The following is a 12,027-nucleotide window of genomic DNA, read 5'->3' on the forward strand; positions in this document are numbered from 1 at the left end:
GGAATTTTCGAGAATGTTCTGGAATTTTCGAGAAAGTTCTGGAATTTTCGAGAAAGTTCTGGAATTTTCGAGAAAGTTCTGGAATTTTCGAGAATGTTCTGGAATTTTCGAGAATTTTCTGGAATTTTCTAGAATGTTCCGGAATTTTCTAGAATGTTCTGGAATTTTCTAGACAGTTCTGGAAATTTCGAGAAAGTTCTGGAATTTTCGAGTAAGTTCTGGAATTTTCTAGAATGTTCTGGAATTTTCGAGAATGTTTTGGAATTTTCGAGAATGTTCTGGAATTTTCGAGAAAGTTCTGGAATTTTCGAGAAAGTTCTGGAATTTTCGAGAATTTTCTGGAATTTTCTAGAATGTTCTGGAAATTTCGAGAAAGTTCTGGAATTTTCTAGAATGTTCTGGAATTTTCTAGAATGTTCTGGAATTTTCGAGAAAGTTCTGGAATTTTCGAGAATTTTCTGGAATTTTCTAGAATGTTCTGGAAATTTCGAGAAAGTTCTGGAATTTTCTAGAATGTTCTGGAATTTTCTAGAATGTTTTGGAATTTTCGAGAATGTTCTGGAATTTTCGAGAATTTTCTGGAATTTTCGAGAATGTTTTGGAATTTTCGAGAATGTTCTGGAATTTTCGAGAAAGTTCTGGAATTTTCGAGAATTTTCTGGAATTTTCTAGAATGTTCTGGAAATTTCGAGAAAGTTCTGGAATTTTCTAGAATGTTCTGGAATTTTCGAGAAAGTTCTGGAATTTTCGAGAATTTTCTGGAATTTTCTAGAATGTTCTGGAAATTTCGAGAAAGTTCTGGAATTTTCTAGAATGTTCTGGAATTTTCTAGAATGTTTTGGAATTTTCGAGAATGTTCTGGAATTTTCGAGAATTTTCTGGAATTTTCGAGAATGTTTTGGAATTTTCGAGAATGTTCTGGAATTTTCGAGAAAGTTCTGGAATTTTCGAGAATGTTCTGGAATTTTCGAGAAAGTTCTGGAATTTTCGAGAATTTTCTGGAATTTTCTAGACAGTTCTGGAATTTTCTAGAATGTTTTGGAATTTTCGAGAATTTTCTGGAATTTTCTAGAATGTTCTGGAAATTTCGAGAATTTTCTGGAATTTTCTAGAATGTTCTGGAATTTTCGAGAAAGTTCTGGAAATTTCGAGAAAGTTCTGGAATTTTCTAGAATGTTCTGGAATTTTCTAGAATGTTCTGGAATTTTCGAGAAAGTTCTGGAATTTTCGAGAAAGTTCTGGAATTTTCGAGAATTTTCTGGAATTTTCGAGAAAGTTCTGGAATTTTCGAGAAAGTTCTGGAATTTTCTAGAATGTTTTGGAATTTTCGAGAATTTTCTGGAATTTTCGAGAATTTTCTGGAATTTTCTAGAATGTTCTGGAAATTTCGAGAAAGTTCTGGAATTTTCTAGAATGTTTTGGAAATTTTGAGAAAGTTCTGGAATTTTCGAGAATTTTCTGGAATTTTCGAGAATTTTCTGGAATTTTCGAGAATGTTCTGGAATTTTCGAGAAAGTTCTGGAATTTTCGAGAAAGTTCTGGAATTTTCGAGAAAGTTCTGGAATTTTCTAGAATTTTCTGGAATTTTCTAGAAAGTTCTGGAATTTTCGAGAAAGTTCTGGAATTTTCTAGAATTTTCTGGAATTTTCGAGAAAGTTCTGGAATTTTCGAGAATTTTCTGGAATTTTCTAGACAGTTCTGGAATTTTCGAGAATGTTCTGGATCTTTCTGGAATTTACTGGAATTTTCTAGAATGTCCTGGAACTTCCTAGGATTTTCTGGAATTTTCTAGAATTTTCTGGATCTTTCTGGAAGTTTCTGCAATTTTCTGGAATGATGTAGAGCTTTCGAGAGTATTCTAAACTGTCCTGGAATTCTCTAGAATGTTTTGCAGTCGAAAAAAACACGGCAACCAAATTTACAGTAGGTTACAGAATTTGAGTTAATCACGAAAAAAATGTTACAAAAAATTTCTGTTGCGAAGCTTTCAGCTCAATTTTTTGTGGGCAGCACATAGATAGGCCTGAAAACCGTTTTTGAGAATTCCCTGAAGTTTTAGTGAGTTTCAACATAATTTTGAAATTTTCGATTCTCAACCCTATAGGTTCCCGATTAGCTAGAAGGCCCAGGACACCATAGACATGAAGCGCTCGGCAGTCCATGGCTACATACCACACACCACTATAGGAGTCCCACGCGCCTTTGAGTTATTCAAGTTAATGTCCGAGACGGACACACACACAGACACACAGAAAAGTTTCCTTAGTAAGAAGTAGATAGCCCACATAGAAAAGAAAAAATTCATTAGATGACGGTTATCGTAAGCGGGAGCCAGACGGTTTACGCCCCTTCGGGGCTAGTTTTACACATTAAAAGTTAAATTATAAATTTTCATTAAAAGTATAAATCTTCACAAAAGCATTTGAAAGTTCTGGAAACGAGAGAAGTTGGCTCAAAATTGGCAAACCCCAAATTGAATCGCGGCTGTGAAATGGACGCGCTATTCAAACCCCAAGAAAATCCCGACGATGCTTCTTAATGTTCAACTTCCAATGGATTTCATATACATACATAAAAACTGGCAAACTGGCAATCAGTCATTCAACAATAACATACAGTGGCGAGAAGTGTTGACAGCGGATCCTCAGTCAGTTGAGACCGATCCTACGTCCTAACTCGAGAGTGTCTGCAACCTGAAATGACCCCCAATGAAACCAAAAAGAAACCTTGCTGCCTTCTAAAACTGGTGCTAACAAACCAAAACGATGCCAAACGTAGAAAACTAGCTGAAAGGCTATAAAAGGTTAAAACGGGACCGCATAGCGGTCAGCTCTTGATGAGATACGAACACTCGCCGCAGCGAAGACTGAGTACCGTCTGCGACGCGGTCGTTGGCGCGTATTCAAATAATATTAATATTATTTGAGTGCAACAATGTACTTGTAATTAGAGAACGAAGAGAGATAAGAAGGGGAATGAACATGACCCGAATAAAGCGGATAATCTAGAGGGATTTTATGGGGAAAATCGGGAGACTCTGGGTTATCTCGCTTTCAGGTTGTCATTGTTCCAAGACAATGGGAAAAATTGACAACAAGAAGTGGTGTGGAGGATTTTTTCGAACATTCATAACTTTGTTCAAAGTTGCTCAATTGACTTGAAACTTGGCATGAGAATAGCTAAACAAAAACATAAAAATCGGTTTTTTGAAAATTTCTCATTTTCAGAATTTCCAGAGCAGTCTCAGGGTTTCTCGGCAACTTTCTGGAGCAGTTTGCAGATCTGTCGACTTTCTGGAGCAGTTCTGGAGCAGTTTAAGCGCGTTGCGTACCCGCGCTGCGTGCGATGTTTTCTTTTTTTTTAACTGTTAATTTATGTCTTTTGTTTTTTCAAGTTTCTAGCCAGAATCTTTGTCGATTTTTTATGAATGTTCTGAATTTTATACTATAATCGAACTTTCGTAAATACTGAAAGAAATGTTCACTGGAGGAAAAGGAGTCAACAGCGACAGAGTTCCGAAATCGTTGAAATCTATCTCCCAAACCACTTGCTTATTGGAGACATTGATGATAATGATGGGTAAGCTTTGAAACTTATTCACGTCTTACTGTATTATTCAGATTCGTCTCCTCTCTAGAAACCTCCGATTCACTGAAAGAGATTCTCCGCCGAAGAAACTCAAGAGAAGAAGCAAAGGGCATTATCAACTGTGCTATTGCCAGAGCAATGTGAGATTTTTTCTAGACCATTACATATGTACAATCTTCTTCTCATTCAGGAAAAACATTCGGAACTACCATTATTGTACCAAGACAGGGACTCTATTCAACTGCAAAGCTGGCGAAACCTGTTTACATCTAAAATGGCGACAGCTAAGAAAATTCAAAGATATATGCAGATCGAACAATGTTGATTCTTCGCACGCAACCCTTCAACAAATTATGGAATGGTTACATTAATATTTTAAATCGTTCAAAGTCCTATGTTTTCAGTGACGAAGCCACATCGCATCAAGGACCATCCGGATCAGCATCTTCACGCTAACCAATTCATCGTTACTTCATTTTTTTTCAATGTTACTTTTTTGTATTGTCATTTCATTCAATAAATGCTTATTTTAAAATTGTTATTTTTTAATGCGAGTAAAAAGAAAGGAAGGGAACGAACGCTCGCGCGGCAGCAGCTATGGCACCTTTCTGGAAATGTTTTTTAGAAGGACGCAGGAATGCCGCAGAAAGTTGCCAGAACAGCTGCAGAAAGTTGCCGAGAAACCCCGAGGTGTCAGATGTAACAGTGGTCAGCGAATCCAAAAAAAACTTTTTTTTCAGAATTTTTTCTGGCTTTGATTTTAGATGTCAAATGATTCTCAGTGTCCAAATATGCACCGAAAAAGTTTTGAAGAATTTTGGAAGTCGGGCTCTCGAGTTATGATGCTCAGGGCACAAAAGGTATGCGTCGGCATTTCTGCTTTAACTCAGCTGAAAATGTATTTTTGATGCTCAAAATTTTGCAAATGATGTGTTTTAAGTGGTTCATCAGTTTGATGTTAAAAGCTTTTCAATTGTAGAAAACAATTGTCTTTTTTTTCGAGAAATTTCTAAAATCTGAAAATTTAAAAAAAAACGTTTTCAAAAAAAGTTTTTTTGAAATATTCAGCATCAAAAATACATTTTCAGCTGAGTTATAGCAGAAATGCCGACGCATATCTTTTGTGCTCTGAGTTGGAGAACGCGACTTCCAAAATTCTTCAAAACCTTGTTGGTGCATATTTGGACACTGAGAATCATTTGACAACTAAAATCAAAGCCAGAAAAAAAAAACTTTTTTCTGGATTCTCTGACCACTGTTACATCTGAAACTGCTCTTAAAATTCTGAAAATGAGAAATTTTCAAAAAACCGGTTTTTATGATTATTGAATTTATAACTATTCTCATGCGAAGTTCCAAGTCAATTAAGCAATTTTGAACAAAGTTATGAATGTTCAAAAAAATTCTCCTCACCACTTCTCGCCACTGTACATTTATAAATCTAATTTATTTTTAGGAATATTTCTGAAGAACACCCTTATTTCACAGTCTTTTACAAAGTTCTGCCATAGTAGGGCGGGCGAGTTCAAGCGCCAGTGGTGATAGATGAAGTCCCAACGTGAAATAGGACAATCCAATGTCATTAAAATAGCGAACAGAGTTAGTGGTGTTATCCCGTAGAAATGTTGTATAGTCTATAAAATCACATCTGTGTCCACATCCCTTAAGGAGAGCGTCGTAGCGCTCTCTGGCGATTAGGTATCCATTTTCAATCGGTTCGATCACCAACTTCTGAAACAGTTTTTGATTTTTTCTAATCATTGAAAAAATTAGAACGTCAATTACATCAATTTCTAATGGCGTCTTTTTCTCTCGGAACAATTGTGCCAGCTTTTCCAAATTCGGAATACTTGGTCTGGGAAAAGCATGAATCAAAACGATTTTCTGCGACACACTCTCCATGTATTTTTGCAATCGATCTCGAGCCACCGCGAGCACTTGGTCATATTCAAGATTTGTTAGGTTTGCAGCTAATCGATTTCCCATATTCAGAAAGCGACCACCTAGGAAAAGGTAGTCGGGTTTTTCGATAGCAACCGCTTTGTGAAATTCGTCCAATTTTTTGATACAATGAGACTGTTCTGTTGGATAGATAGGTTCGCATGCTGTAATTATGTTATGTAAAATTCGAAAATTGGTCTCGCCAAACCTGGAAAAGTGAACTGAACGATACTTTTGGCTTTGAAACCACATTCGTCTTGAATTAGCGGTGCTAAATTGGCTGCTGTGGAGCTTCCGACTATCATGAATTTTGAGGTTCCGCCTGGGGGAAGATTCTGAAACCATAAAACATTTCGAGGTTTAAGAAATTCTGAAATTTTGGCAAATCTCGGAAAAGTCTGCGTTTTAGTACATTAACATTGGTATTCTAGATTTCATAGTAGCATTTCATAAAACCTATAATAGAAGGGCCCCGCCACTGCCAAGTTTGAGCTGATTGTTCTCGGCTCCTATGCGTGGTAAGGCGTCCACTGGTAAACTTTTTTCTGTATCATAATGAACAATTTAACAGTTACACTCTATCAGATAGCCATGGCACTCTATTGTTCGAGGGTGGTCTGGGGGTGGCACTCTATTAGGGGGTGGCATTCAATTAGAGGCTGGTACTTTACTGTTCGGAGCCAATTTCTACTGAAACTCATCCCAAAAAGACTCGATTTTCAACTCTTTCATAAAATGACTTTCGAGGTTTTCTTGATTTTTCTACTTATTTTTTAGAGACTTTCGGAGTCTGATACAATCCTGAAACATTTTTGATAAATACAGTGCCTCTTTCAAACTTGAAAAAAGCTAGAAAACTAGAAAATGATTTTTTGTGTTATTCTTCAACTTTTACCACAGTGACATCAAATCCGCAGTGGCATAATATTAGAAGCTGGCACTCTATTGTTCGGAGGTGCTCTGTGATAGCACTCTATTAGAGGCTGGCATTCAATTAGGGGTGGCTATCTAATAGAGTTTTTACGGTAATAACTTTTCCTAGCTTTCACAGAAACCGAGATAAATTGGCTGAAAGTTAAATATTGGGAAGCGCTGCTTATTCATTGTAAGGTAAAATGTTTGCAGATCTAAATCAGAAATTAGAAATATTGATGTCTAATTTTCGAGAGAAAAACCTTTTTTGATACTATTACTTTTTTTTCTAAACATATGAAAACTTTAGAAGCTATTATTGCAATTGTGTTTCAAAAAAAAAGACATGCAATTTCTTTGAAAACGAAATTCAATAACTCACAATACGGTTATGTATTCCCACCCAAGATTTGCTTCCGGGAATTTCCAATTGTACAAAATCGTTTTTCTGCCATAGCCGATTTTGAGCATCTACTTGATCTGAATTCGACATTTTTCCGCTTCACTTTTTCTTTTGAAACTAACCAAAACTTGTGAATGTAGCATTGAGGTATTGGTTGAAAACTTGGAACGATCTTAAAATTAAAAATAGTAGTATATAAACTAAATTAAAAAAAAAAACATACTCGGAAGAAGTGGTTGAGACTTTAAAGTGCATTTCAATCTCTTCTTTGTATACCGCCGTGAAGTTAAACGCGGCTAGAACTATCACGAGGAAAAATACACTTCTCCATCCAAGTTTTAATGACCACTTTTCAAACGACAAATGAGCAATAGTAGCTATAAATACGGCTGCAACCAAAGTTAGTGCAAGAACTAAATAGTTTGATTAAAAATTGAGATAATTTTTTACGGACTCATCGAACTGCCGGCACCAATCATTTTCCAGTAAGCGTAGAACGGCCAATGTATCAAGTATAAAGCAAAAGAGATATCTCCAAAAAAGTGGAAAACTTTGTGGAATGGAGGCTCGTTTTCAGGACAGCAATAAATGAAGAGGGCTGTGAAGCAGGTTGTAGTAACTCTGGGTGGAAAATTGGTAGTGTAATTAAAGTGTGACCTTGTAAGATCAGTGGGTTTCCATTGTTTTTGAAAGAGTTACCACATCAATTTTGATGGAGTTAGTAATTAGTGAAAACGCTTTCATTATTGAATCCAAGAGCAAATTGCCAGGGGTGCGCGCCGCTGCCGGCTGAGCTACGCGGTCGGCAGCCGTCTTTTATACCACGTATCTCATCTGGTAGCAACGCGGCACGTCCAACGCTTTGCCAAGTTCAATTCTTTGAGGGGCTTACATATACGAAAATAAAGAGACAATTTTTTTCGTAGTTCCTTTAATACAAGCCCACATAAACCGTAAACTTTGAGCTCAATTATCTCGGTTCGTTTTAATTGATTTGAAAAAGTGGTTAACTGATGAAACGATGCTGAAATAAACAAGATACCGTATTTCCTCTAATAGAAGCCTATGGGCTTCTATTTTTCAACCTCTCTCTCAGGGTGGGCTTCTATTAGAGGTGGGCTTCAATTAGAGGGTGTGCTTCTATTTTCAATGATAAATTTTTTAAAAAATTTTGTTCAAAAAATGAGATTCCTGAATCTCAAAATTTAAAATTCAGGAATTCTGTAGGTCAGAAATTGAGAAATTTTCAAGTTCTAAAATACCAGTCCCAAAAATTTGAAAATTTTTAATCACCGTATTTTCTCTAATAGACGCCCATCGGCTTCTATTAGATGGTGGGCTTCTATTTTTCGAAGCACCTCGCGGGGTGGGCTTCTATTAGAGGTGGGTTTCAAATAGAGGTGGGCTTCTATTAGAGGAAATACGGTAAGTATTTTATCAGTTGATCTATTTTTGATATTTTTAGAAGAAATTGAGCTAATTGAGTTCAAAGTTGACGCATTGGGTGGGCTTCTATTTGGAGAAAGTTTGGTAATGGATAATTCAAATTTAGAGATAGTTTTCGATTTATTCAAGTCTCGTATACTTTTATCAGGAACTGTACCTTGCAAATAAAGGATTCAACTGTATAGAGTACGAAGTTATTGCAATTGTTGCCAATAGCACAACATTGATATTATCATTGACTGCTCGATGATAATAGCATTCTTTTTTTTCTTCATTTCTCATAAACTCCAGAAGTGCTACCTCATCTTCGGACACTTTCTGGTTTCTCTGTCTCTCAGAAACTTTCAAATACACTATCATCCCAAGTACAAATTGCCATACTCTAGCAAGCACACTTTTAAAGGCTTCTTCAGGATTTGAAGCTAGTAAGTGATAAAAAAACGAGAGAACGCCTAAAAATCATGGTGGTTTTTTGGAACTTGTTGATAACGTAATATCAATTTACCAGATGTAGAAAATATGAGTAGTGTAAATTTAGGAGAAACGCATCTGGTGAGCAGGAACAAAATTGGTACCATGGTATAAAATTGTACTTCAACAGAAAGCGACCATGTGTGTGTGAAGAAGTCGCGGGCAGAAGAGAGCTAGCAAAAAAACTTGGTTCAAAATTTCCTTAAAATAAATTCGAAACCTTATTGAAATAATCGGTCAATTCTGCGAGACCAGGCTCGTTGGATATGAACATTAACGCTTTTTTGGCAGACCGTATATTTGAATCCATTCCGGACCATGTCAACTGCCAATGTAATCCCATTAAAACTAGAAGTATTGTTAGAAAATATAAAGGAACAATTCGTTTCATTCTTCGATAATAGAAACTTCCAATTAATATATACCATGAGCGGTTCTCAACTCTTTTGAGAAGCATACACATTAAATAACCGGATATTACAAAAAATCTGAAAATTTAAAAAATTAGCGTTTGGTATAAAAGAAAACGCCTTACTGATCAACGCCAAGGTATCCATTTGGAAAAATTTTTGGATAAAAGTGAAATGCTACAACTGAAATTATAGCGATTCCACGGACTACCTGAACATCTTGACGATGTCCAGACTTTTCCATTCTAGCAGTCAAATAGTTATTCTCGGTTTGTTGGATTGTATGTAAACCATTCATTCAGTCATAGATTAAAATCGTTCGACAAGATCCGTGTGTAGATTTTTGGTTTCAATTGGTTGTAAATAGTGAGCGTTTGGTGTTCTTTCAAAAGCCAGGAAATCCGGAAAAACAGTCGATGGTTATCGACAGTTTTTTGAGGCATCGAAAAAACTTAAGGCGCTCTGAAGAACTCAACTTCAAGCCTATTACCCAGCTCCCAAAATCACATCCACGGTGAATTGGTAGTAGAACAGAGCCAGATTGTTCCTTTTTCTGAAATGAATGAACATTGAATAGACTCGATTCCAGACGACTTACTTCATATGTTTTTAGAAGAAGAATATATTGTCCCCAGTAGATGGAAATCCTCCATAATCATTTCGTTACCTAAAAAAAAGTAAACCAACGAATCCAGTGGACTACTGTCCAATTTCTCTCACTTCGCACTTATGTAGACTGTATGAACGATGTATCTTAAGTAGACTAGCTCCCTATCTAGATGAGAGACAGTTTTGGAGTATGAATCAGCACGGTTTTAGAGCCAAAAAATCAACAGTTACTAATATCATGGAGACATTAAACGACTGGACCAATATGATTGAAAATAAGAGACAAGTTGATGTTATTTACCTAGATTTTCTAAGGCTTTTGATAAGATTCCCCACGATAGGCTTCTTAACAAACTACTAAAACTCAACCTGAATGCTCACTTGTTGATGTGGCTTGATGATTTTCTTTCTGGTCGTAATTATAGAGTAAAGGTGGGGACCATGCTGTCAGGTTCAAAACTAGCAACTTGCGGAGTCCCGCAAGGTGCAGTTTTGTCCCCAGTTCTTTTTGGGATCTATGTTAATGAAATATCGTCAATTCATTGTAAACAGTTTGCAGATGATACTAAACTATATGCCTCGATTAACGAAACGATCCTGACAACCCGCTGCAAAAAAGCATAGACTTAATACAAAATTGGTCTGAAAAATCCAAACTTCCTCTTAACGCAAGTATAATTTCGACCTACTTTTAAAAATTGGACTCCGCCCCTTTTCGCTTTCATCCGAAAGTTCAAATTATACGAAATAAAAATTTCAGAGGTTGCCTTCAAAAATCCGAATTTCAAAATCCAAGTGAACAACTTTTGAATGATTCGAATACAGTAAGATTTGCATTTATTAGAGATCCAATTCAACGATTCGTTTCCCTTTACATCGACAAGTGTGTCCAGTATGTATGTCTTTGAATAGGATTACTGTAGTTTTTGAAATTTTCAGGACTGACTTTTGTTTCGACTGTAATAAGGATATGAGATGTTTTGTTCGCAATATTTATGAAACTTTGAAAAACATTTCCAATCATAGAAATGAGAAAAAAAGAAAATTGAATCTACTGGCACTCCATTCTGCACCATTATCATGGTAGGACATCGGGATATTCGAAAACACAGAATTCAATTTTCAGGATGTGCAATTTTGAGAAGGATCTTGAAAAATGGGACTTGCTAATGATAGGATCGGATTTTGAGGAAAGAAAATCGCCGATTTTAAAGTTAGCAAACATTTTAAAACGACAAGGAGTCAATGAAACGACTGTGGAGAAGATTCAGAAAGAAACACTGGGTGGGTATCAATATACTGTTTGATCAAATTTCAAGTAACTTGAAAATTTGAATCTGGCTTGTAGGCGTTTCGGAATGCGTTTAAAAGAACGTCAAATTTCTCATTCTAAGCGCATTTAGACTCATTTCGAAGCTCTCATCATGACAAATTCAAAACTTCAATGATTTTTTTCGTACAGTTGGAGAGACCGATCATTCTACTCACAAATCATCACATCGTCAAGAAGCTGAACGTCAAATCCGTGAAGATCCGTACATTCGGGACCTTCTTCATAAAATTTACTTTTTTGATTACCTCATTTTTCCTTTTAAAAGAGATTTATTGGACCAAAAATATCAAACGAGTACCTGGAAACTCCCAGAAAAATCGACTTAAATGGTTTTTTCTTCGAAATCCTAGGCTTGTTTGTAATTATTTTGAACATCAAACATTTTTTGTTACGGAAAACTTTTTATTTCCAATTTTCCGTTTTGAGAATCTATATGTATTACAGTTTGTTTTATTCTTTTGATTCTTTTTTTTTTCTCCGAAAGGTATCTGATCGATATCTCAACCAATCTTCATATCTTCAATGGAATTAGTGTTCCTTAAAAAATATTTAATCTCCGTGTTTGATTTTTTTTTTGTGTTTGGTGAAAGATTCATAGAAGAGATCAAGATCGCATTAGGGAGGGCCAAAACGGTCCGACTTATTTGAAAAAAAATTAGGTTGGTAAGAAAGTTGCTTTCTTTTTGGAAAGGTTGTTTTTGAGCCTCGATTTCTGGTCTTTTAAAGGATTCACCAGGACAAACTTTTTTTTGGAGAGCTGTGTTAATTGTCTATTAGACCGTAGATTTGATGATTTTTATCTCACTTCGTGTTAGAGATATGACGATTCTTTTGGCCCTTACCCGACTGCAGAAAATTTTATTAAAAATTGTATTAAAATTCACACGCACATAATCGCGGGGGGGGGGGGGGGG

At 36.0% G+C, this 12,027-nt stretch overlaps 3 protein-coding genes across 3 annotated transcripts; 2 read left to right on the forward strand and 1 right to left on the reverse strand.

Moving 5' to 3' along the window:
- Nucleotides 1-3,169: 3,169 nt before the first annotated feature.
- CBG17861 lies at nucleotides 3,170-4,044 on the forward strand (the record flags this gene model as incomplete). Its single annotated transcript, XM_045237064.1, has 4 exons — nucleotides 3,170-3,272; nucleotides 3,638-3,728; nucleotides 3,779-3,949; nucleotides 3,993-4,044. The coding sequence occupies 4 exons, from the start codon at nucleotides 3,170-3,172 to the stop codon at nucleotides 4,042-4,044; spliced, it is 417 nt and encodes a 138-aa protein (XP_045100892.1).
- A 1,026-nt stretch (nucleotides 4,045-5,070) lies between these two features.
- CBG17862 lies at nucleotides 5,071-9,415 on the reverse strand (the record flags this gene model as incomplete). Its single annotated transcript, XM_045237065.1, has 9 exons — nucleotides 5,071-5,693; nucleotides 5,738-5,864; nucleotides 6,824-6,921; nucleotides 6,967-7,257; nucleotides 7,299-7,465; nucleotides 8,448-8,742; nucleotides 8,796-8,934; nucleotides 8,982-9,249; nucleotides 9,297-9,415. 9 exons carry the CDS (start codon nucleotides 9,413-9,415, stop codon nucleotides 5,071-5,073), a joined length of 2,127 nt encoding a protein of 708 aa, XP_045096320.1.
- A 752-nt stretch (nucleotides 9,416-10,167) lies between these two features.
- CBG17863 lies at nucleotides 10,168-11,087 on the forward strand (the record flags this gene model as incomplete). The annotated part of the gene is made up of 4 exons (XM_002647631.2): nucleotides 10,168-10,331; nucleotides 10,541-10,672; nucleotides 10,720-10,863; nucleotides 10,907-11,087. 4 exons carry the CDS (start codon nucleotides 10,168-10,170, stop codon nucleotides 11,085-11,087), a joined length of 621 nt encoding a protein of 206 aa, XP_002647677.2.
- Between the last annotated feature and the right edge of the window lie 940 nt (nucleotides 11,088-12,027).

This window comes from Caenorhabditis briggsae (genome assembly GCF_000004555.2).
Source record: "Caenorhabditis briggsae complete genome, chrV, whole genome shotgun sequence".
NCBI lineage: Eukaryota > Metazoa > Nematoda > Chromadorea > Rhabditida > Rhabditidae > Caenorhabditis > Caenorhabditis briggsae.